This window comes from Aphelocoma coerulescens, chromosome 7 (assembly GCF_041296385.1).
Source record: "Aphelocoma coerulescens isolate FSJ_1873_10779 chromosome 7, UR_Acoe_1.0, whole genome shotgun sequence".
Classification (NCBI taxonomy): domain Eukaryota; kingdom Metazoa; phylum Chordata; class Aves; order Passeriformes; family Corvidae; genus Aphelocoma; species Aphelocoma coerulescens.
The window spans coordinates 16746404-16771717 of NC_091021.1; the positions used below are offsets into that span (position 1 = coordinate 16746404).

At 37.2% G+C, this 25314-nt stretch overlaps 1 protein-coding gene across 1 annotated transcript in view; it reads right to left on the reverse strand.

Annotated features, from left to right (window-relative positions):
* Nucleotides 1-2566: 2566 nt before the first annotated feature.
* The window catches only part of AGPS (alkylglycerone phosphate synthase), a 53175-nt gene continuing 30427 nt past the window's right edge, over nucleotides 2567-25314 (reverse strand). Inside the window, exons 12-20 of the mRNA XM_069020577.1 lie at nucleotides 23279-23330; nucleotides 20955-21031; nucleotides 19693-19805; nucleotides 18126-18195; nucleotides 17129-17190; nucleotides 15267-15356; nucleotides 14774-14873; nucleotides 13021-13078; nucleotides 2567-5897 (exon numbers count right to left, since the gene is read on the reverse strand). Coding sequence (XP_068876678.1) covers nucleotides 5776-5897; nucleotides 13021-13078; nucleotides 14774-14873; nucleotides 15267-15356; nucleotides 17129-17190; nucleotides 18126-18195; nucleotides 19693-19805; nucleotides 20955-21031; nucleotides 23279-23330 — 744 coding nt within the window. The 3' untranslated portion in view covers nucleotides 2567-5775. The remainder of the gene's footprint in view (nucleotides 5898-13020; nucleotides 13079-14773; nucleotides 14874-15266; nucleotides 15357-17128; nucleotides 17191-18125; nucleotides 18196-19692; nucleotides 19806-20954; nucleotides 21032-23278; nucleotides 23331-25314) is intronic.

The window sequence follows — 25314 nt, forward strand, 5'->3', positions numbered from 1 at the left end:
TTGCCCTGTAGTTCTAGAAGCAACAGTACTAAGAAGGTAAATTTGCCTTGTGGCTTACCCACTTACCAAAGTATTGCGTTCAGCTCACCCACATCTTGCTTTCTAACATTAGCCAGATTTACTTGCCTTAATAACGAGCTTTTATGGCCTCATCTCTACATGTATTTACCCAGCTGCTATGTATTTGCTAGGTGAGCATGTGTGTCACTTCATGTTTCAGAAGGGCTTTTAAGCCTCGCCTCTGGGCAGTCAGGATTTCCTGCTCTGCGGCGGCAGGAACAGAGCGAGACAGGAAACACTGCCGGCTGCTGCCACGGGCTGGGAGGGAGTAAGGTCAGCGGCTGGGTTTGTACCTTCTCATTACTACCACAGCCTCAGGACTGAGTCTAGTCAAGAACTGAACTTATCAAACTGCCCTTTTATGTTTTCAGTATTCGCCAAACTTAATTTGGGTACATAACATCAGTGATATTCCTTGTCTTTAAAATGCTTTGAATATCGTGTTGCTGAGCCAGCACTGACTCGTGCAATGGTAGTGCCGGATATCCACACGCTCAGTGTCTGTGTCCCTCGTGGGAATAGAGCCAAGCCCTTCCAGCAGCCTGAAACGGGAGTAGTTGTATCATGACCCTGCCTGGAGATCATCCATTTTATATTTTGCTATATAGAAGCATTGTAGGAAGTCAGCCACACTCAGACAAGACAGATGATATTGAACAGCAGAGTTGGGACAATCACTTGACATTCTTCATAATTTAAAACTAGAGTTTTAAAGTATTATTTTTAAACAAAAACATTTTTCATTTATTTCCTAATTTGATCTCAAGTTTTAGAAGCATCAGCTTAAACTTTACATGACTAGAGTCACATCATCGAATTTTTGTCCATTGTCTTTTAGCACACACACAAATCCACTGCTGTGGTCAACACTTGTGTTTTATCCTTTAGAAGGCTGCTATGATGCTTTACAGTAGTACAACCAATACATTAATGTAAAAATTGCTATGGGCCTCCTTTGGTGGGGGGAGTCAATACTACAGACTACCACGAAGGTGTGAACAGGCAGAGTGCTACTCAAATAGGAATGTTATACTGAAAATTATCAACAGTCAGTTGAAATTTAGATTTATTCTGAATCAAAATGAAAATTAATAAAGTTTCCCATAAAAAGATCAATGCTTTGTTTTTCCAAAGTGCAAAAACAAATTAATAAATGAAACATTTCATAGCATTTCAATAAAGGTACATATTATTGCTATTTGTATTGGTAAATAGTGCAAATAACAGTATGATTTAAAATATCATAGCCCCCATATTTTTGAAATGGAATTTTTAATTTCAAACTGACAGCACTAGTATTTTTCAGAGACAGCACAGCAAACATCTTTGCACAGTATTTTTGACCACCTCTGCCCTTTGAGCAAAGCAGACCTTAAAGCTGACACTGAAAAAAGCAGCCACCTGCCAATTCTGGTCTCCATAGAGGGCCTGAGGAAAGACATCAATTTATGTTAAAGGTAATGTGGAATTCAAAGTCAGTGTTGGGACTATAAAACCATAAACAGTGAGCCTGTAGTATTTACACAGCTGCGAGTTCAGATCCAATTTTTATAAAATTTATGTATTTCAAACAAAGAGAACGCTGATGGGGTCTGGCTGTCATCCTGAGACAAGTATATCATCATCTAAAATCTCCTTCACATTGAGACAAAGTGGAGCCAAGTAAAAATACTGCATTTTAATGCTGTTAATAGAAGGAAAACACAAATAAACTTGATGACCAGGTATTCTCCTTCCTGTGAGCAAGCACACAAAAATATTTGGATCATATTGAGAAATTGTCATAGTTGTACAAGGTGAACCATGTCATTAGTTCTTCTGTCTCTTGCATACTACGCCTTTTGCAGGTTTTGTGCAATGTGTTAAGACTGAATAATGGTGCTAACACAAGACAATGCCACATTTCTTTAGAGCAACGTGATTTCAGCCAGTTTAGCTTAAAAGGCACAAAGACTTTATAGCAATGATGCAGATAACTGTGAAATATTGCTTCTGTTCACACGTAATGGATTGCTGCACGCAGAACTCTAACAGATTCCAGGACCTGTAACAAGGAAGTTTTACGTGAGATGAGCGCAGCAGCAGGAAACAATATACCTGTTGCAACAGCTTAATACAACAGGGCTTTGAAATATGGGGAAGCAAAGTAAGACAAGGTCTACTTCTGTACTATATTTGAAAGAACTTTCTAAAAGCAGCTTAACATTGTCCCTGTCCTGCCCTCACCAAAGGGGTGAAATTCTCAACCAAGCAGCCTGGCGTTGAAGTGCTGTTTTGCCCTTCCTTCCCTGAAATTCTCTCTTTCCTGTTTTTGCTTTACATGGGACACAAAAGCAGAGCTCCTATTAGCATACTTTTATAAATTCAACCTCTTCTCTCCTGGCAAGTGCCAAAGCTTTCCTAGTAGTTTTCCTTAGATAAGAGTTCATCACCAAATTAAAATGAAGCAATATGACAAGTTAGTAGAATATATTTGTTTAGTTTGATCACAAAAAACACATACTGGTTTAGCCCAATTTTCTTTTTATTAATAATATAAGGTTCTGTAATCTCTTAACATTACAACTGAAGCTTTACAGTTAATCTCACACTAAAATGACAAACACTGTTTGGCTTTATTTGCAGAAAATTAAATTACAACCTTGATAAACATACATTTCCAAGATTGAGAAGCAATTTGTGTTTTCTGGATTTCAGTGCTAATGTATCCCTGCCCTTTGAAATTGGTTTCAGTTAATTAACATTGCTATGGAAGAACTATTTGGCCTTGCCTCTTTCACAGCTGTAAGGCAAAGATGACATCTCTAACTTAACTATTATACACTGCAAGTCAAATCAAGACACATTTTTCTTTGACTGTAAGATTTAGATCCTGGATCAGCTTTTAACAGATTTGCTTCTTTCCCCTCCAAACTTTTATAAAGGTCTCTCTAATGTAAACATATTTTACAGTCAAGCCACAGTCACTCTCTGCACCTTTCCTCCTTCAAAGGGAGCAGAAGCTCTGTAATTCGAAGTCATTACAAGATTAATTAAAACTGCTTGTAACTTACATATGGCCAAAATAGTCAAGCAAATGCAAAAGTCGTGTTATGCATCAGCACTTCTAATCTGCATGGATCAAACTCCATCCCTAAACAGGCTGCAGCTACAGGAAGGGAAGTGTGTAGAAAGAAAGAGCATTCAGAAGGAAGAGGCGTGGAAGACTATAGTATTAGAGAAAGTAAGATTTTGTTTAAATGGTGAATGATCTCTATCTCGGTCTTCTGAACTTGCATTGCATTTTTTTTCTATTTTCATTAGCAATTTAAATGTGAAATTAAAGACAGTAATACATATGTTTCAACTGCAGTTTCAACTAAGCTCTGACCCATTTGTAAGATAGTATTTAGGAAGACAGCAATATCCATTACATTTGTAGTTAATCTTTTCCTCAGAGCCATCCAGAGACAGTGCTTTGGGACCCTTGTTATTTCACCTTCCCATAGGGCAAACTGACATACAGTAAAAATCTTTACTGCATTTTAAATCACTTCAGAAGTCAGTGGCTATTTAAAGGTTAGAGAGTACAAGGAGTTTTTACCTGTGTACTTTCAATACAAAAAAGGATGAGAAAAACCATAGTCAGAAAATTTAAAAAAGGGAAGGATGTTGTGGAGCTGTGTTGTACTTTAGTCAAAATCTTAAGAGATTAGTATTACTAAGCTATGACTACTTGTTCTACTCTTTGTGCTGTCATTCTGCAAAAAAGCTTCACATGCTTTCCTTCAAAATTAATTCTTCATAGTTACACAAACTTTCATTGAGGCACATAAACACCCTTCATATTTACCAGCTCCTAGAAAGGTCTCCACTGGGGAGTGACACAAGTCGTCAGCAAGACACCAGCCGTGGCCACAGAGTCACCACTGTGCAGCTGAGGTGAGGAAGCCCCTGCACCACCATGTGCAGATTCACTTCACCGAGACACCTTTGTGTACTTAAGGAACACTTAACCACAGTGTGAAGGCTCAGTTTCCTAAAACAGACTACACCTACTGTTTTGGTTACTGCTGAAATACGAACTCTGGGGACAAGAAAAAATAATAGATTTATATACTGAAATGTTGTGAAATAAAGACCATTCAAAATAAATCCAGCTGCATTGAAAGTATCACATGAACATTCTGTCTTATGACCTGCAGATCATAAAAACATTTTCTTTCATTACCTTGACAGCATGCAGTTCAGTCATGTTTTGAGTGTCCATGTTTTTCAATCATTTGAATTGTAGCATTGAAATTAATCTTAGAACAAGTTCAGAACTGTCTGATATGCAGTATTTTTTCAAGCATTTTATACTCTCTTTGGTATATTACCAAAACTGAGAGCTAATTAGAGAGTATTCTAAAATAGTTTAAAAACAAAAATGCGATTTATCTTTTTCTCCTCATTAGCGGCACTACCAATACAAAAGGTGTCCAAACTGACACTACAGAGCTGTGAAGCAGTTGCCTAGAGACAGTGTCCTCAAAGGATAGTCTGTATTTTTTTTCTATCTTATGCATATACATTAATTATCAAAAAGTTGGATAATTTGCTTTAAGAAAGAACCCACCTTAAAAATGGATCATGAGTATTGACAAACACTTTGTTTATTTTACTGATTAAGATTCAAGTTTCAATGTAAAAATGCTTACTCTCACATGATACGGATCAAGAAAATATTTCATTTTCATAAAGTTCAATGGACAATTAAAATTGTGGCTACTGTGAAGTAAATAAATGATTCATAAAGGCCATAGGAAACTGTACAAAACATAAATGGGAAATCTCACTTCCAGGATGACACCAGGTTGTCCATTAAAGTGTTTTATTAAACTGTTGTGACTGTTTCAAAAGACAGTGCTGGGCAGTTTCATTTGAATAACTGAAAAAGAAATTTTGCATCTGTGCAAAACAAACACAATGGGAACAAAACCCATACACACTAGGACTGAAGTACAGATGAACACAAAATTTTGTTACAAACCTGTTTTCAATGTACAGTGAGAAACGTCCATTGTACAAAACTTAGTGACTGACCTACAATTAATTTAAGATTATCCCAGCAATGCAAATACAACTCAGAACAGTTCAATTGTGTAAGATTTTCCAGTAGTACTACAGGGAGAGACTACTGAATTTTTAGTAGTTTGACTTACACTGTCTCTTTTGATTAAAGCCTACATTTGTACTCTTAAGTATTTGCTGGTTACAACTCTGTTACATGCTTAATCCAGTACAGGGAGGTACTCGTTGTTCTCTCATCTGTCTCTTTGCAGCTTTCCTTTAGCAAGAGGCTGGGCTGAGCAGCTGCTTCTGTAGAAAACACTGTTGTCAGTCTTTGTCCTCCTTGCAGGGGATGCTTTAAGTAAGAAACATCTGGCAGTATCCAGCACTGAAAATACTGTCAGCTGTGCTGCCTAGCTGAACTTGGAAACCCAAATTTGCATTTCCTGGTTTGTACTTTGTGCCCAGTAGGTTGGAACATTGTTAAGTAAAAGTCCATAAACATTAATAGTGATGTTTACACTTTATTGGGGGAAGAGGGAAGGGAGTAGCAAAAATCAATGTAAGTTACTAGTTTTTAAAGTTTAGTCTATGTTATATTTGATTACTGGGATATCAATACAATGAAAGTGGAGGAAATTCAACAGTAATTTTTAATTTTTAGTATATCATTTGTGCAGAGCTTTATAAAAGATTTTTGTTTCCAAAGATGTTATTGGGGTCCACATATTCTTTAACAGATCTCAGCATTCCCAGGCCAACATCAGAGATGCTCTCCTTCATCCAGCGCTTCCGCAATTTGCCTACTGGAAAAACAAAAACAAAGTGTTTCAATATATGGCAGGATTCTAGGAGCCAATCAATCTTGTGACCATGAATGAATAAACACTGTGTGATAAATGCTTTTATTCAAAATTGAGAAATGTTTTGCTTTATTTGATTTATTGAGCCCACCAGACTATCAAGCTCATTAAGCTCAGCATACTCCCAGAGGAGGACTGTGTTCCACACTGTCTACTTTCCTTAGAAACTATGAAATTTAGATGAAGCTTAGGCTGAAATCACATGTTCTATTAAGACAAAGAATCAGTAGTAAGTTTTTAAAAGCCACAAACTAATTTTAAGTAGTCAACTGTAGAGGAGATTACTAAAAAGCAGAACCCTACATTTCTTGATTACTTTAAAGTGAAAATGTAATTCAATAATCAAGCTTAAACCAGTATTGGTTTAAATAGCTAAAAATTCTTTTTCTATGAAGAAGGCTTAATATTTCATTTAAAAACTTCTATGCTGGTTGGTAATTGCTCAATAGCATTACACAAGAGCTTTGTTTCCCATGTAAAAATGGCTATTCACAACATATACCAAATACAAACAAAGCTGAAACAATCTTTTAAGAACTCATTTCACTAAATTCTCATAATAGTCCTGTTAAATGGCCAAGTGTTCACATGCTAATTAACCAAATCATCAACTCTGATTAAGAGATCATTCAAAACTGAGGACATTTTTTTCATTAAACACACTCTAGCATTTAACTTTTCACCCTGAAACACAATCCATTTGTCAGTATGATAAGACATAGTAAAGGTTTGAGAGACAGAAGCTTTAAGAGTATCTGAAGCTAAATTCAAGCCATCTTTTGTGCCCTGTTTCAGGGTAACCATCAAACTGTCATCAGAATAATAAATTACAAGGACACCTCTGGAGAACAGAGTATATTTGTTTCTACCTTAAGGAATACGAGCCAGTCACAATGCCAACAGAAAAAGCAAATAATGTGAGACAGAATGAAATTTGCAGTTTGCTAGAAAACAACTATTAGCAGCATGTGTGTCAAGATCAAAGATCACAACTGAAGGACAAAATAATTTGTCATGTGGTAGGAACTGTGGCTGTACTTTGCAGCCCCAGCTCAAGAAAGAATCCCCATTTGTGAATATACTATCACTACAATGTGACTGTCTGAGCAAGCTGATGTGGTTGAATTTTATCTGTTAAAACTTTAATACTACTACAAAACACCTGAATCGTGGATGTGGCTTGACCATCCCTTCAAGTCACTCACACTGGCTCTTACACGAGCAGCTGAAGAACAGTCATTACTATTCTCAACTGTTATCTGTAATATAGTTTCAGTGAATGTGTTCTGTGGTTATGGATGTAATTGTCCTGAAAAGACTGCAAACAACTGCTCCAACAAGATGGAGCACATTAGAATCACAGCAGGATGCCCAACAGCTAGCATGCCTGCCTCTTTTACACCTCCAGTAATAATGCAATTCCACAAGGAACTGAACTACTGTCTGAGCAGCACCAAACAGTCGTTGCATATTTAATGAAGTCGCTCACCAAGTGCTGGAAAACAGAAGGTGCTTGGAGTGCATCATTAGTTCTGTCAAAGTGATAATTTACACATCTATCTTGTCAAATTTTCTATGGTTTATACTTTTGCAATAATAAATCTAACATACATCTGATTAGTGAACTGGAAAGAAAAAAAGCTGTACTACAGTTACCAGCAGTCCTTCACAAACATGCTCAACAAAAAGATTTTAACCCCTTGATAACAGCAAAGTTGATCCCCTGCTCCTACCGTTCATGTCAATAAAATATACGTGGAGCTTTCAACTACTCGAGTTTTCACATTAGAGTTAAAAAGCCTTGAGGTAATCTCTCCAAATTCTAAGCTGATCCATCAGATAAAATGGAAAATAGACCAAGTGAAGAAAAGGCTCTGTGAAAATGAGAGCAGAACTTAGGAAAGTCATTTATATATTGCTGCACTTCAGGTTAGTGCTGTACTATTTTCTGGTCCTTCTCCACAGGACAACCCAGTGGCTTCAAGGACAAGAAGGGAAAAGGAGGAAGAAAATGCCATAATAGTAAAAGATGTTTCTGTGAACATAAAAGCAATCCCAAGTGACAAAGTTGATCTACTCTTAGACTAGCTAAAGAACAGCTCTGCACTCAAGGAGGCCTTAACTCCCCTAACAAGAAGGTCTCAGTTAAGCCTGATCTTATCACAGACTACAGAAAACCAACTTCCCATTTCTAGCCTAGAGAAAGCAGACTTTTGAGTTTTAGCCCTACATGATGGCATTTACCTAAAACTGATGGGAGACTGCACAGAACCAGAACTGATACAAGCATCTAGCACCTACAGGCTTTTAGCACAGTATACTTTTCTCAACCAAAAAATGAGATCAGAACTCCCTGATTCTATTTGCTACATCATAACATTATTAACAAATCAATTTGTAGTAGCTTAGCATAGCAAGTTACTACTTGTCCACTCAGCTATACACACCATCACATGCACAATCCTTGTGCCCCAACTGGAAACAAACACAGCCCTTCCTTCTTGCATCTTCTTCCTCTGAAGAGACTTAATCTTGCATCTGAAGGGAGGGTGTCAAAGAGGATGGAGCCAGGCTCTGCTTGGTGGTGTCAAGCAAAAGGACAAGAGGCAATGGGCACAGAAGTTCCATCTAACTATGAGGAAGAACTTCTTTACTGTGCAGGTGCCCAAGCACTGGAACAGATTGCCCACAGAGGGTGCGGAATGTCTCTCACTGGAGATATTCAAGAACCTTCTGGATGCAAGCCTGTGCAATGGTGCTCTAGGATGGCCCTGTCTGAGCAGGGAAACTGGATGAGATGACCCATTGTGGCCTCTCGCAATCTTACCCATTCTGTGATTCAGTGATCTTATTTATCCAAGATGAGGTACGAGAGAATTAGTTTTCAAGTTTTACAGGTGTCAAGTGGCCTGTTCCTGAGGTGTGCTTCTAATAGTGCCAGAAAACATTCACTACTAGGAAGCCAGAAACCTCCAATCTGAACCCCAGCCTATGACACTGAGTACAAACCCTACAGCATGGCAGGGAGCCTACTTCACACAAGGTACTTCAGATCAGAAAGCCAAGGAGCTTGTTCAGTAGCTACTCCAAAGAAAGTCCAACACCAACTTTAGTTTTAGGTTTTTATCTATCATTCTAGTCCACATATGAATGAGAAATACATAAACTAAGTAACTTTTCCCCAGCTTTGATACATGCTGCTCCATGCTGGTCTCATTGGAAAAGTTGTTCATCTTTCCATTGCCCTTTTTCACTTGCTCATCTTCGAAAGTTCATCTGGATGGCTACAAAAAGTCTAGCTGCTAAAAATGGAGTGAGCAAACAGCAGGCAGCCATTGGTTTTGTCACTTTTGGAATACGAAGCACCAGGGCAGACACGAACAGTCTTGTAAGGAAAGTTTTCATGTAGCTGATTGATTCCAGGAATTACTCTACACCCATGCAGAACAGATTTATAGAACTGTGTGGTCCCAGTGGAAATGGGTTTTGCTGGCACTGCACATGGCTCTGTACTTCCTCTGCTCCAGCCCTTTCAACTTGAGGAGTCAGTTACTGCAAAACAATAGCTTTGCAGAAGGAGCAGCAGTGACAGGCCCTACAGGTCCAGCTGTTGCACGCTCTTCCTGAAGCTACCTGTCCCTCCAGAAAGCAGCTCCCTGCCCTTATAAACTGCTTAACAAGCTATTACTCTTCCAGGGAGAACTCTGCAATACTGAGCAAGGTCAGTGCAGTAATGCAAAACATGGCAGCACTGGAGTACGCTGGACCAGCGTATGCCAAGTCTACTAAACAATTAACACCATTACCATAACACTTCGCATATTTTCACTCAGTATCTTAAACAGCTTTAACACGCTCAAGTTCTGTGTTGATGAATCAGGAGGTCTGTTCCTTTTCCATTTTTTTTGAAAAGGCACTGAAGATGACTATTCTATTAACACTTTCAGCAGACCAAGGAGGAAAATACAATTGTGTTATTGTATTATTTCACATGAGATTACTCCATGTCTAACAAATGTTACAGTTTCAACTCATTCTGATGAGTAGAGCAAGCTCTAGTATACTTAACCTAAGAGTAGAAGATTTTTTTCCCCTATGTAGAAGAGAAGAGAATGTGTTCAATCCCCCCTCATAAAAGAACTTTATAATATCAGATTTTGTAGTTTGTCTGGGTTAATTACTGCAGTTTATAGCTTAAGCCACAGCCTCTTTATGCCAAAGAACTGCAACGTCAAGCATGTAATTGAATGCAGATAAGGTGTAAGGTTTGTTTTTTCCTTTGTTTTGTTTTTGGGGTTTTGCCTGGGTTTTTAGTGTTGTGGGATTTTTTTCTTATTTTTTGTTTTCCTATATAAACTGCCACTGATACTATAGCTAAGCCTGTGCAGCCTGGGCTACCTGGTTAACATTTATTCTAGCCAGTTGCTTACAAAGTAGAAGAAAATTAATTCTATTATGTTAAGTGGCTAAATTTTCCTCAACCCCACAATCTGGTAATTGTTTCCTTAAGCCACCAGTTGTAGTTAAAACAGTCCCTCAAAGGGAAGCAATGCATCATTACTTTTTACACTGTTCTTTAGTTTTACATGGGTCCTTAGCTCAGTAATATGAAAGGGATTAGGCACAAACTCAACCTTCTCCCTTTCTGATGCTGTATCCCAAAGGGGTTATAGTGGTATTTATACACCAGTCATACCTACTGATATTTCCTCAGCTGCATACAAAAAAAGGCATGTTTTATGAAAAAGAAATTCAAGAATGAAAGGTGTGACACATCATACAGGTGTTTTTAGGGCTTGCCATAAATGATTAGAATAATTATTTATCTAAATATAAACTTTTATCTATAAGAAATTGTCATTCCTAATGCTGCTTTTTAAATGCTAAGTTTGTAAACACTACCTTTAGCTCTTCTAGCAACCTTACTTACATGATTCTCAAATCTGAAGATACCCAGTGCCCAGAAAAGCAGAAGGATCAACGCTGTGCTTGAAGATGTGCAATATCCCTTTCTGAGCATAGGACACAGTCAAGGCAGGGTGACAGCTGTAATGGGGGGGTTGGGGGAAAGGAAGATGTATCCACAGTAAAGTCCTCCTGAAGGTACTCTTCCTATAGTTCAAAGTACCATGATTTCAGTTTTCACGGTGGACTGCAGCTGTGTATCTACCTGCAGTCAGTACCTCCCCAGATGTAAAGCAATTTAGAGATTTACACAACCCGAACTGCCATGTATGACCATTTCTTCACTCAAGGAGTATATGAAGATTGACTTAAGCAGGCTTTGTATTTCCTATAGCCTCAAGTCCCAGACTACATCTGTTTTCTTTGATACACAACCCCAGAGTTAAAATAGCTCCATTTATCACAGTGTGATTGTACGCAGACAAATCAGCCTGTCTGTTTCCAGATAGTGAAAACAACTGTTATTAATCACAATTACAAGACAAACACCAAAGGAAATTGCACCAGGATTTTCTTTTACACCACACAATAGACCAGGCAGTACTAAGACTGACAAGGCCTGAAGGTCAGTAAACAAAACTGACAATATTAGGCTAATTTTCAGCAGCACATCTACTAAGAACTGGAAAAAATTCATCTTGAATATTGAACACAATGCCAGACAAAACCACTCAAAGTGGAAAATATGTATCAGTATCAGAGGCAGTCATGTAAACAACAGGAGTATACAAAGTAAAACAGAAACCCCGTTTCCATAGCTGTGGAGTCACAAAGTTCAAGTGTGCAAGGGTTTGAAGTGCTATAGAATATTTTTTTTTCTTGTTTGACACATGCTGTAAGCAAGGTTTTTATATGCTGAGGGCAAATACATCCAAATGTGTGACAAGCTCCAGCTGCATGCAAGTTAATGGATGAAATGCTAGTCACAGTAAAATAGAGCTGCCACAGCAGGGAAAGCAGGAGAGTACATAATGGGGCTAATTCCACATCCAGTGTGTGAGAATTGACAGGTCCACTACACCACCATATTAAAGATTTAATCAGAGGACCATAAGAGCATATCAAACAAAAAATACTGAAACCTTTTCACTCATGTTATTACCTACACATCCTTCAATATCCTGATATTGCTAAAGCCAGGTCCATTTCAGTTTCCATCACAAAGCAGGATGCCTGAAAACAGCCCTAGCTAAAATTTTCAAGTCTAGGAAGCCACTGACTGTTTCAAAGTACAACTTCTGCCCTTCAGTTTTTTTCCCCACATAGAACTTTTAGAATGACAAAGTTTTTCTCTAGTTTTAAACCATTACCCTTCTTCTTTGCTCTTATATCTGTGACCAGGCAGTGTCCCACGAGAGCAGAGAAAAGAAATGCATTAGGATAACCAGTTTCAAGAAGATAACTGCACAAATCATACTGACTTCACAAGTCTTCCTGACATCCAAGGTTACAGCATTACATAGGACACATGCAATCAAATTAGGCTATCCATGTAGGTGGGAAAAGCATATGCAAAGCATCAGGTATAGGAAGTCTCATTTATACATTACATTGGTTCTTAATATTAAAGCAGAAAATACCTTGCGAAGATGCTAGTAACACAGGGCAAGTAATTCCCAAACTCCAAGAGAGGAAACTAGATAACTAGAACTTATCAGACAGCAGACCAGTAATGTCAACATCTACTTAACATCAATTATGCAACAAATGGTAGATTGCAACACAGTCCAGTTTAAAGTCACTGGCTCTTTCATTCAGACACTTTGCCTAAGTGCTCTAGAATTTGGGCTAACAGCATTCACAAAGACACAGGGGCCACAAAACGGTCTTAAAACTCTGAAACTCCCATTTGAAATCTTTGTAGCTGAACATATATCTGCACAAGGATCAGCAGAAGTTGTTTAAGACAAACTGAACAAACTGGAAAAAGAGTGAGAAATTTCTAGATAAAATGCCAGGAGATCTCCTTTCCCCTCGACCACCCCCCAGTAATTTCTGTTAATGCCGCAAAATACTTTTCAGAGTTCTACTACAAATTATTTTATGTACTCGTGAATATTTCACAGTATCAAAAAGACTAATATTAGACTGAGAATATTACCTCCATGGTGATGTGAAAGACTTCCTCCATTGGCAAGTATTTCTTCTCTAGCAGCCCTCTAAATTTGAAAGATATGGTATTTATTCAACAGAAAATGCACAAGATTTTTAGATTTCATTAAATGTTTGCTATTGCACTCATACACACAGGTGTATGAAAAGTTTCTAAAGTAATTAGGGTACATTATATAGGTAAACATTATACTTCAAGTCTGCAGATAAAGGTAAGTAAGAGTCTTCTAAATAAACATTATCAAAGCCAAGACATTTCAAATGGCATCTCTTGTAACGAATTCATTATTCAACAATAGAATATTCTGGATCACTTTCCCTTTGCCAAAACTTAAATAGTCCAGTGGCTGGGGTTCTCATTTGGAAGATGATTAAGTCTCAATAAAGAAGTGTGAAAACAGGGTCATCAGAGTGATTCAAGACCGTCATTCAGATCAGAGTTCAACCAAGATCTCCAAGATCCTGGCTGAGGCAGTGAGGTACTTTACAAATGACAACCCTTCCACGAGTGTAGTTTGTGGCAGAAAACAAAATTTACTTTTTTATGTTAATGTTCAAGTTGTAGAATCTTCTTTGCCATTCACCTCTCAATAGTTAGAGAGCTTAGAAGGTGTAACAATGCAAGTTTTCTAAGCCCAAGAACTACATGTTTTTTTTCAAGAGAGTGTACTTTTTTAGGAATAACATCTATAACTGTACCTATGCAGTTAAGAGATTTTTTTCAGTCTGCCATAGAGTACATATACTTGGTCAGCAAATTCTCTTTGTTAGGTCAAATTTAGTCACTACAATGGAAGATGTGCATCCAGGTCATCACATTAACTCCAGTAAAAGTAGTATCTAGGTATTAGTACAGTTTCATTAAATAAACACTCAAGTATTACATTCTTCAGTGCCCTACATGCAACAGGCATGGAAGCCTTTGAACTTGTAGGTAAAACTTTGCATCTGCTTGCTAAATTAAAGAGAAATTTCTAAAGAATAAGCATGAGAAGAATGATATCCTAGTTATAAATACTATTTCTCCACAGTCCTGCTAGCAATTTACTGGTGCTGAAGTTTGAGCATAGGAACCAGAAGGTAGGACAAAAAGCAGTTTGGCCATACTCTTTCTAAGAATTATGTCTTCAAGGTAACAAGGATATTAGTTTCCCCTAACTAGGCAAGTACAGTGTTTCATCAGCCAAAGTGTTAAAGCAGAATTATTGCAGAGCTTCTTGGCCAATGCTGAAGCAGCTTGCAACTGGCCTAACAGACTGGATTTAGACCAGTGCTTATCTGGGCCTAAGCGAAATAGCATGAGACACTCCCATTCCTTATTCTCTACATGCAGCACTATTAATAAGGTATGATCTTGATAGTTTTACCATGCATTTTACAGACTGAGTATTAAGCAGAAGAAGTAGCTTTGTAAATAACAGAACTAAGGAAGACTAGTTTCCCATGGATTTGGGGCTTAAGGTTTGAAGTTTCTGCTGTCCAAGAAACTCCAGGTGAAGCTCTCCTATACTTCAGTCAGAACTGTTGAATTACTGATATCTAAAACAGTCACCTGGTAGTCTTTTCTTTACTTGATGATCTATTAACATGTACCTCTTATTACCAATACTGATCAAAGCTTTACAGACAGACTTTTGAGATCTTTCCTGCAAAACTCAGTAAGCTTGGCCAACAGGTTCAGGATATAATACAAGTCATCAGCTTTTCCCCCTTTATCTATTGTTGCATTTTGTATACATTACCTCAATTTGTTCATAGACATGAATAGGATCACTAATTCCTCTGTAGTTAAAGGCAAAGTAGAAGTAGACACATGCACCTGCATCATAAGTCTGTGTCACCCTGTTGAAGAGAACTGCATTACAAACAAAGCTTTATATGACATTAAGCCAACCACTGTGACATTATAAAATTTGTAAGATTATTTCTCTTATTCAAAGGGATAGCATCTTTTTAAATTTTTTTTTATCCTTTTTGCTCATAATCCATGAGCAACTCAATGCTATGACTTTGAATGTTGAAGCTCTTAAGTCATTACACTTGACTCTTGTCCATATAAGCAAGAGTTTAAAGCCTAAGCAATTGCTACTAATCCCTTGAATTCCCCACTCTTACATGTAATCCATTTGCAGGTTCAAGAGGAAGGTCACAGCCACTAGTATTTATAATATTATCACTAGATCTCTTACTAAACAAGGATTCAAGAAAAAATATTTAGATTATTGCACGGCTTACCTACAGGTGGAAAGAGGAGCAAACTGAACACCCTTTTCTTTGCATTCTCGTACTATCCTTTCCTTTACATTTCTACAAAGGTCCAAAACCCTGTAATGGGAAACTCGTTAAAATATAAAATTTTAGTATGTGATTTTATACAACTTCTAAAAAAACACAAAACTTCAGCAACCTTTTTTAAAAGCGTAATCTAATACAATGTAAGAGGACCTTCTAAAATCAGTGTTAACTAGCTTAGACTTTGTTCTAAGAATAGTAATCATCAAGACTACACAGCTTTTTCTGCACTTCTCCTGACAGCAAGTTTACTCAGAAACAGAGAACCTAAAAGCTCTTTTTCATAAGGAAAAGGTGTCAAAAATGCTCAAAAATAAAAAAAGGAGATTACCTACTTCTGAATGTCTTTACTTTATTAGCAAAACAGCCTCAAAGTTTTGGCAGAGTAGTTAACAAACACAGAAGAAAGCTGGAGAACTCAAAGGTCTGGCAAACTCCGCTAACCTCATACCTTTGTTTTGCTGCAAGACCAAAACTGGAGATCCTTCAGCTGTGCACCACTGTGCCAGCTTGAAACACTTTAATTCTAATATGGCAAAGAGCTGTTAGACCTTTACATAAGCCATACTTGTTCTGCTTTTTATTAAAAATCTTCTAGGACAAACAAACTGCTAAAGCAACCAAAAGAAATCACTGTTTTTCAAATTACCATTTCTTCAGTTATACATTCTCCCACAAAGGTCTGCAGTGCTATAATTCAGATTAAGATGTTTTACAGAGATTTAAAACTACATTAAAGATTCACAGAACACATGAGAATTTAACCATTTAGTGAATAAGAAAGTCAACTAAATATTTTATTCAAGTATCTGCTACCCATCAAGATCAAGTTAATCAGATTAGGGAAAGTTACATGGTTCTTACAAGTCAAAGCAGAAAAAGGTTTTCAAAGCATTTGCATTGGTGACAACAATTTTAAGTACTTTCTTAAGTAAAAATTCAGTGTCTTCTGAAATGAGGGAGAGGCAAAACAAATTGGTGACTAAGCAGTTAGCATGCTTCAAAATCTATAAAGCTAAAGTAAAATAAGGAGCACTTTTGCTTTTAAATTGTCCTCAGATTTCTTCTACGCAGTTAGGATACTTTGCCAATTTCAAATGGGCTGGAATCTACCATTGCCACTAAATTTAATAGCAAGAGAATAGGCTCGCCAGCTTAAGTCATCGTACTTTGCATTGAATACTGTAAAGCTTTGATTCAAATCACCTTAGATCCTACTTAAGAGATTTCTGCCTTACCAAATGGACAGGAGCATCCAGAATTATTCCGTATATTAAACTCTGTTGTGGTCAAATGTTTCTCAACCATAGCTAACAGATAGAACAATTTTAGGAAAAAGATCTCAATCCTGGACAAAAGTTACCTTTTGAGTTTTCATTTCCCTACATTACTGGAAAAAGAAAAAAAGTAATTTAAATATACTTAATTTTTTTCATCTTCACTACAGACTCATCCATTTGAAATACACTGCTGATCCCACACACGTGGCTGCTCATCACCCGCTGCAGTTATTGTCACCAATGTTCTGCTTCCTAAACAGGGTCATTTCAAGTCCTAAATTTGTTACAGTAAGCTAACCTAAGAAGAAATGTTACTGAATACTTGCTACATTGCATTTACAAAATCCTGGTATGTAATTTATCAGCAACTTTAGCAAGAACACACAGATGCAAGACTTGAAGTATGTCAGGGCGCATCCAATACACATTAGGCCTAAATTAAGCATCCTCATGAGGAAACACAAGTTAGGAATAATTTGAATGAAATCAAGTTTTAAGAAATTCTAAAGAGTAATCACAGTTTACCTATCCCAAGGAACAGACGTCTCAAATGATTCTCCTATTACATAGTAATCCAGGCCCAGGTCCTAATGAAAAGAATAAGGAAATTATTAGTAACATTCAGCATCAGCATCTGGGATTCCAGTGTATGCTATACAGCTAACAGTTGAACAACTTTTTAGTTTGCAGAAGAAAAACAGATATTCTAATTTAGCAAAACCATCATATGTCCCAGTGACATAAGTTTATTATTGTGGAAATAGGGAAGCTCTTAAAAGACAGATGACAAACATTTTGATGTCATGGCTACAGTGAGACAACTTGTCAGACTGTCAGTACATCTACACTAATCAAATATTTGTATCACTATAGTATCAAGCCAAGTGCTTCACTGTGCTAATCAGTATAACACCTAGTAGAAATTTTTTTTTTGGAATGTAGTTGCTATCTAGATAGAAAAAAGACAAACATCTGCCCATCTTACACATAGCCTGCTGAAATAAAGAGAGATTCAGTGATTTGTCCCCAACAAATCAAGCACTCAGGATGTACATATTGTTCTGAAAAATAAAATCTCAAACAGTAAGACTAAAGTTCATAAGAACAGCTGCAGCAGTTTAGACTAAAAGTCTGTTGTCTTGGAATTCTGATTTAAAGCACACTCATAAGCAGATCTCCAAAGAAGACTAAAAAGACAAGTGAACACGAGCTTTTCAAGTACACTCCAAGCCCCTGATTTCATTCAACCTGTGGATTCTTCAATCTAATTCTCTCTACCCTTTATAAGAAGCTATTTTCTTAACAAGAATATAAATAAATGTCTATATGGTGTTTTGCAGATGAAATTCCATGAATAATCACTGCTCAGAAATGGAAGAGATACAAGCCCTGGGAGAAGTCTGAGATATCATCCAAGGAAGCCTGCACTCAGATTTCGAAGAAAGCATCTTCAAAGAAACATCTCTATGTTTTGTTCCATTAATTAACAGAAGTTTCAGCAGACAGAAAAAAGCTGACCTACCCGAAGGTAAGCGATGACAAATGTCAGCATGTATCCTCTCTGTCCATTATCTTCTCCTGCTGCCAAGCCACTGCAATTTACAAGAATTTAATTAATTTTCCACCCAATTAGTCACCAGTTTACAAAAATATTTATAAAATAACTTTGATTATTAAACATATGTGCAAGTTTAGCTGCCTAAGCTGTATTAAAATATAGCTTGCTAATAGTAAGGTCTCTTCAACAGAAATCAGAAGTTACTTCAGACCAGACCTTTATTCATTTCTCTTTTCATTCCATAACCGGGAGATCAACTTAAAATATTTGATGTGATCTTAAAATAACAGCCTTCAAAATCATAAAAGAGTGGAGAAACACAAGTAGACACAGTACATCCAGGGTATTAATTTACAGGAACATGGGTAACTATGTTTCTAAGCATGTTGAATTTGTGTACTTGTATGCTCACAGGTCATGAGACCCCAAGACTTAAGATCCCCAAAGTGTAAGAGATCTGAATGAATTTTAAAAAAGACGCAAAAGACATAGCACTAAAGAAAAAGGAAGCCTTGCTTTCACTAGTCTATCAAGGATCATTATGAAAGCATTTGTTTTTAACTATTGGTTTCTAAGAACAAGAAAGTGCTATGCATCTGGAATCAGTCTTCCTACAAGCTCCCATAAATCTGAGAGAGGGGGGTGTGGGGGTGCATGTGAAATCAGACACCCTGAAGAAGCATAGAATTAAAGTATTTTATACTATAAAGCCATTAAATGGTTTAGCATTTTAAACCAGGTTAAACTGTTAAACGCTTCACTAATAGCCTTAATAAAACAGCACAGACAGCACCATCTTCTAGTGGATCTAACAGTGAAGTTTCCCCCCTTATCAATACACCATCATCTTGAAATACCAAAATACAAAACGATTCACAGTTCAAGTAATAGAATGAAAGCACAATAAAAGCACAAATTTCAGAAATTATAACCTTGAAATGGATAAAACAAGACTTATATGTATATTTGAATAGCTGAGACTAATATTAGCAATAACAGTACATTCTTGACAAATCAGTTTTAACGATGGTTTTCATCAACCACACTTAATCAAGGCAGAAGGAAAGAAACTGCCTGATCATTACTCAGCCTGCCACTGCACTCTTTAAACCAAAGAAGTTTCTTGTATTTGTAAACTCACATGAACTCTGCAAAAATTTAATACCACCCTTATGATTTTGTCTCCCTTTCTGTAGTTAAAATATAGTCTAGTACTGCAAAACAAGCTGCTTCCATGCCTGTAAGAAATTAAAAGGGCTACTTTCCACTTTAATAACATCCATTCTATATTTACCAAAATATTTTTCTGCAATACACAGCCAGCTGAAGTTTTTCAGTAAAGTTACCTAAGAGTCAGTACAAGCCATGTGTATAAAAGGGAATATTCAGTAGCTAATTGATTGCTGACACTTCAAACTAGTAAATTGAGAACATATTCATTCAGTAACCACTACAAAAATATGGTAGGCCAACTTTTTCCTGGACAGTTCATTCCCAGCTTCACATTGAAAATGTTCTTTGAAAAGCATACCCAAACTTGGTGGCAATATCATAGACTTGCTTTTCATGCTGAAGAACCTTCTCTCTGTCACCCTCAAAGAGCAAGGTAGCTACACACAGTATGTTGGGATCAAATCCTTTAAACTGCAAAGAGAGACAAACTTTCCATTAGTCACAGTCTATGTGGTAGAACACAAGGAACAAGTTTTTACTTTTCAAACACATGGCACGTGCCCTGGTCAGTAAGTGTTGCTGCAATTAAGAGGAATGATTGGCAAAAAAAAAAATCTTTCAAAAATTTAGTCCCCGAACACTTAAGTTTTTCCTTGACAGGACAGGTCAACTGAAATAACAGAAATTATCTGTCACCTCTTTCTTCCTGTTAAAAAGCATAACAGCTGTCTACCTATGCTGTAGAAAAAAACAGGTCTTAAATGCTTTGAGCAATAGAGACATTTATCTTCTATCAACTATTCCTATCAACTGTAAAAGCAGGAAGAAGACTATGACCACCATGAATGTGGAGGGAAGGAAAAACTTCTGGGCTATCTCTAAACCAAATATGTATTCCCTAACAAAAGAAGTCCCAAGACATATGTTGTTTACCACTTCAATAGTCCAAGAAAAAGCAGCAGAATCAACACTATTCACTGCCTTCCAAGAGTAAGCCCACTCGTGGAAGATAATGAAATTTTATACATTTGTATACCCATACTTGCAGGAACCCTCCAGTTAGCTAATTTGGAGGAAAAAATCAATAATAAGACAAAATATTTAATACAAAAAATTATGTGCCTAGGTGACATCATTTTAGCACCAAATAATTGTAGGTTAAAAAGGAATGAATTTCAGAAAGACAAAAAACCAATTTATATGGGCAAATCAGCCAAATATCTTGAGGATCTTGCAAAATTCTAGCTCACTGTAGTAACAAGGTAGATAATGCCTTGACAAAATCTAGGAAGATAAAAACATAGTATAGTGTTGGCCTTGCTCCATCACAATTAACTGATGATCACTGGTCTGCAAGCTGGGTAAACTGGTTCCAGTCTTCCCCTGTCACCAAGTTACTGTTAATCTCTTGTACAGGTATGACCAGTGACAACAGCTCTCTTGGATTAACTCCTCAAACACAATCTCATTTGAATTAAACCACCTTTAGAACCTCAAGTTCTCACACTGCAGTATCAGTTATACCCAAACTCAGCTGCACTAGAAGCAGCTTACCAAAAAGTCTTGAATTTTATGAATAGCACGCAAAATTCAAACCAATGTTAAAAACCCCAAAATTACCTTTGTGATGTAGAATTTTTTCAGTCCATCCAAAAATGATGTAAAAATGGAAGCAACTTGTGGTTTAAGAGCATGACCTTTGGCAACAAGCAGAAAAAGGCACATTAAGGCAAACAGTGCTTTTAAGATTCTTACTTCAAGGGGCAAATAAAAAATGGCTTGGTAGTCAAAATTACTAGAATTGCTTGGAGCAGTTGGATTATCAAAATTAAAGAGAATTCTCTCTACTCATTTAGAACATTATTTAGGAAAAGGTTTCATTAATTTTTTGAAGACATATGTACAACTGTGCACAAATATTTGACACTTTAATTAAGGCTGCCTTAGTTTAGATTTCACAAGCCTATGGCATGTGGAAAATTTTTAAGAAAGCACTTCATTAGTTTTTACACTTCAAAACTAAGCAAAAATCAGTGACTTTTTTTAAAGTTATACCAAAAACACTGAAACAAACAGCTAAAAATGGTGCAAGATAGGAGTTAAGCAATTTTTTCCTTAACAGTTACACCACTTGCGTGAAGCTTTCTACATAAAGCTAGTAATTGCTTCCTTAATGACAAACGGGGAACTAAAATTACCAGGATATATAAATGGTGTCTTGGAGCCTGTTAAATTAACATCTCTGCCTCAGGACTGGGTTTAATTGAGATGAAAGTCTTTTACTGTTTGTTCCATTGTTTTCAGTCACAAACGACTTCTGAACTCTCATTACTGCTTCACTTTAGCAGCCTGGCATCTGGCCTACATGCTGTGAGCCCAATTCATAAAAAGTTATGCACCATTTACATACTTCCTTCTAAAATACTTCACAAAGCACTTCCTCCTGAATAACACATGAACTTCAACAACTGACTACTCTTCCTTCCTCTTCAGCAAAGGGGGACTCTCTCTGCAGATACAAACCCCAAGGACTACACCTACAAGCACACTTCAGTAAGCACACAGAAATCATGAAAGGATATGAATTATTAAACCACAATCTAAAAATTTACTTCATAATGACTACAAGAAAAATCGATATTGACACACCTGAAACTATGTTTACAGGTTGTAATTGGTCAAATTGTGCTTCCCAAATAAAAAAGAAAGAAAAAGAAACGCATCTGCCTTCTGTTGGACATGTCTGAGCAGAACAGTGTAACACAAAAGAGTGAGCAAAGCAAGCAGCAAGGCTTGCTGGGCCTCTCAGGTCTTACAAATGACAATTTCCTTGGTTTGAAAAATGAAGTCCAGCTTTCTCAACACCATTATATTAATGCCATTTGAAGATGAGATTCATCACTGAGGCTTCTGTGCAAAAGAACTTTCAGAAATTCTGACTTGTTGAAGTGCTATTAAAATAGAGATTTTCAAGGTCAGTCACACTTCCCATTTTCATCTTCTGGGTACCAAAATAGCATGGTCTCAGCAAGTTCTGCAAACTATTAGCTTTTGGGTTGAGGAACTTTAGGGTCTCCATGAGTGTCTTGAGCCAGAACATATCTTCCGCCAAATTTCCTAGAGTTTAAAATGACAGCTTTCCCTAAGAATTGCTGAGAAATGATTGTTCTGCATGTTTGACATTGTCTTATTTAGGTGTTTGAACTAGTTGAAATTTTACAAAATCTTTTGTCTTCAGGAATCTTCTGGTACCTTCACTGACTTTCAACACCTAAAGCCTCACAGCTTAGATGTATTTGCACACAGTTACAGCATTTACAACATCTGATCTTTTTTTGAAAACAGACAGATCACTTTGCAAAAATATCATTGTCTCTCTACCACCCAATCAAACATTATCACATCAGAATATTTTCAAAAAACCTACTACTTCTAAGGAATCTGTTGAGATGCTTTCATGAAATTTAAAGGAATCAACCCACTTACCTTGAAAATAAGGTGCTGGCATTCTGATTTTTTTTTTCCTATCCAATTTCTCTTAGGATAATACTCTCTCTTCCTAATACTCTTAGGAAGAGAATGTTTCAAGTACTATATTTTAAAACTAGATCTCTGCTCCTTTACAGCAAAATAGAGGGAGTGACTCCAGAATTTCAATTTCACCAATAGACTAAATGTCAAGGAAACATAGCAGAAAACTCATCTCACATATTTATACGCAGAGCATGGCTCTGTCCTGACTCAAGTAGTTGATACTGTTTCCTCAGAGACAAAGACAGGCTTCTGTTTCTGAAACTACATATTATGGCACTATCTGGAGTTTGAACTCTACGTTCACTGCTCTCTGTCTAGATTTGAGCAAAAGCATTACTACCCAGAACAGACTCAGGCTACTAAAAACCCCTTGGAAACAAATGATACTCCACGATGAGCTACATACTTACCAAACTGAAACTGTGCATTGTCAACAAGGCGAATTGAAGCGGGAGCACATCTCTTGGAGGCGAAGTTAGGGGAATAAAAGGGGAGAAGAATAGAAAGATTATGTACATAGTTGGTTTTAAAATTCATTACAATCAAATTTTCATTTTAAAATAGCATAAAAGAAAGCACACTTTGATACCAGAGACCTCTGGCCATCATCATCATTGAAAGGGGGTGACTATAAGCTTGTTTTCACTTGTATAGCAACATCTACTAGATATGCCTAGATATAATGCATTGAGAATTTTCAGTTTAGCCTCAAGCCAGCACAGTAATAGTCCAAAAACTTTGATCTTCAAATTTTGAGTGTTTTTCTAAAATGGCACATGCACTAAAGATAGCACACTTTTTTAATACATCAAGCTTATGTTTCTGTGTAATCAGAGATACACAAAACAAAAATCCACTGAAAAAGTTTAATTGTTGAGGGTCACTCTGGCATGCAGCTCAGCACAACACAGCTGCTCACTCAGCCCCCTTCCCAGTGGCCATGGGGAAGAAACATCAGAAGGGCAAAAGTAGAAAAACGCATGGGTTGAGATGAAAACATCTTGGTAAACAAAATGAGAAAAAAACCCACAAAAGCATGATGCAAAAAGCAATCAATTACCATCAGCTGACCAATATCCAGCCACTCTTCAAGCAATGGCAATCCCCAGGAAACTCCCCCCTCTAGTTTTATTTATGATCATGACGTTATATGGTATCTGCCTTTGGTCAGTTTGGGTCAGTTGTCCCAACTGTGTACCCTCCCAGCCTCTTATCTGCTCCCAACATACTTGGTGGGAAGAGAGGGAGAAACAGAAAAAGCCTTGACATTGTGTACACATTGTTTAGCAATAACTAAACCACTGGTGTGTCAACACTGTTTTGGTTACAAGTACAGAAGCTAACACCACACATGCTGCTATGAAGAAAGTTCACTCCATCCTCATCCAGAGCACACTCGTGCTCTGCCATCAGACTGCAATTAAAATCTGTACTTGGGTCTAGATTCTGCACTGTACAGAAATCTCAAAAGCTGTAAGAACAGCTGCCTTCAGTTAGGTAAGTTTCTGGTCATGCATATGCCTACATCATACAACCTCTGATGGCCATGTCCAGTCATACTGAAATGTATGGCCAGAGGGATATGACAAAGTCTGAATTTTAGGCTAGTCATCATCTAATCACATGGATATGGAAGTACTCCTCTTTCACATCATTTGACATGTTCACCCTTCACAGTATTATTAATATGTATTTGGTCACACAAGAGGAAGAAAGAACATGAAGAACTAAGAGAGCTTGACAGGCAGGTCAACAGAAGAGACTGTGGGAGTGGTTTTAAATGAGACCAACCCACCCACAACCTGCAAGTTGATTATTCTTAAAGTGGACTGATACATAAAAGAAGGAGCTTTTCTGAAAGCAGTCATTGTAATTACTATTGAGATTGATGCGAGGGGCAACAGAAGAGAAGAATAATAAGTAGTTCAGGCTCAAGTAAGCAGTGAAACAGCAGCAGCAGCAACAGAAGCTTAGAAATGGAGCAACATTAAGTGGCAAATAGTGCCTCTTTTTTCCTCTCTACCTAAGCCCATGGACAGGAAAAAGACATGAGTTCCTTAATTTATTTTAAACGTTGATCAGCCAAATGATTAAGCATTCCCAAAAAGTCTGCTTTGGTACCTTTAACAAGAAGGACAAGCATCAGCAGTAGAAGCACAACAGAAAAACTGGCAAGGGCTGCTGACTAGCATATACATGTCATTCACATACCAGTTTGAACATCTGGCTTGGAACATTAAGCCATTAATTTAGATCAATCACTGGAAAAAATGTGAAGCTGTGTTTAGTTTGGCATTAATTAAAACATTTCTGAAATTATTTTCGCAATTCAGGGTACATTCTACTGTTCATATATACAATTTGGTATGTTTTGCACAGAGCAAAGCAAAGTTAGTCAGTGGAGAAAGAGGCTAGCCAGAGTAAGATTTGTTTGGAAGCACAGCCT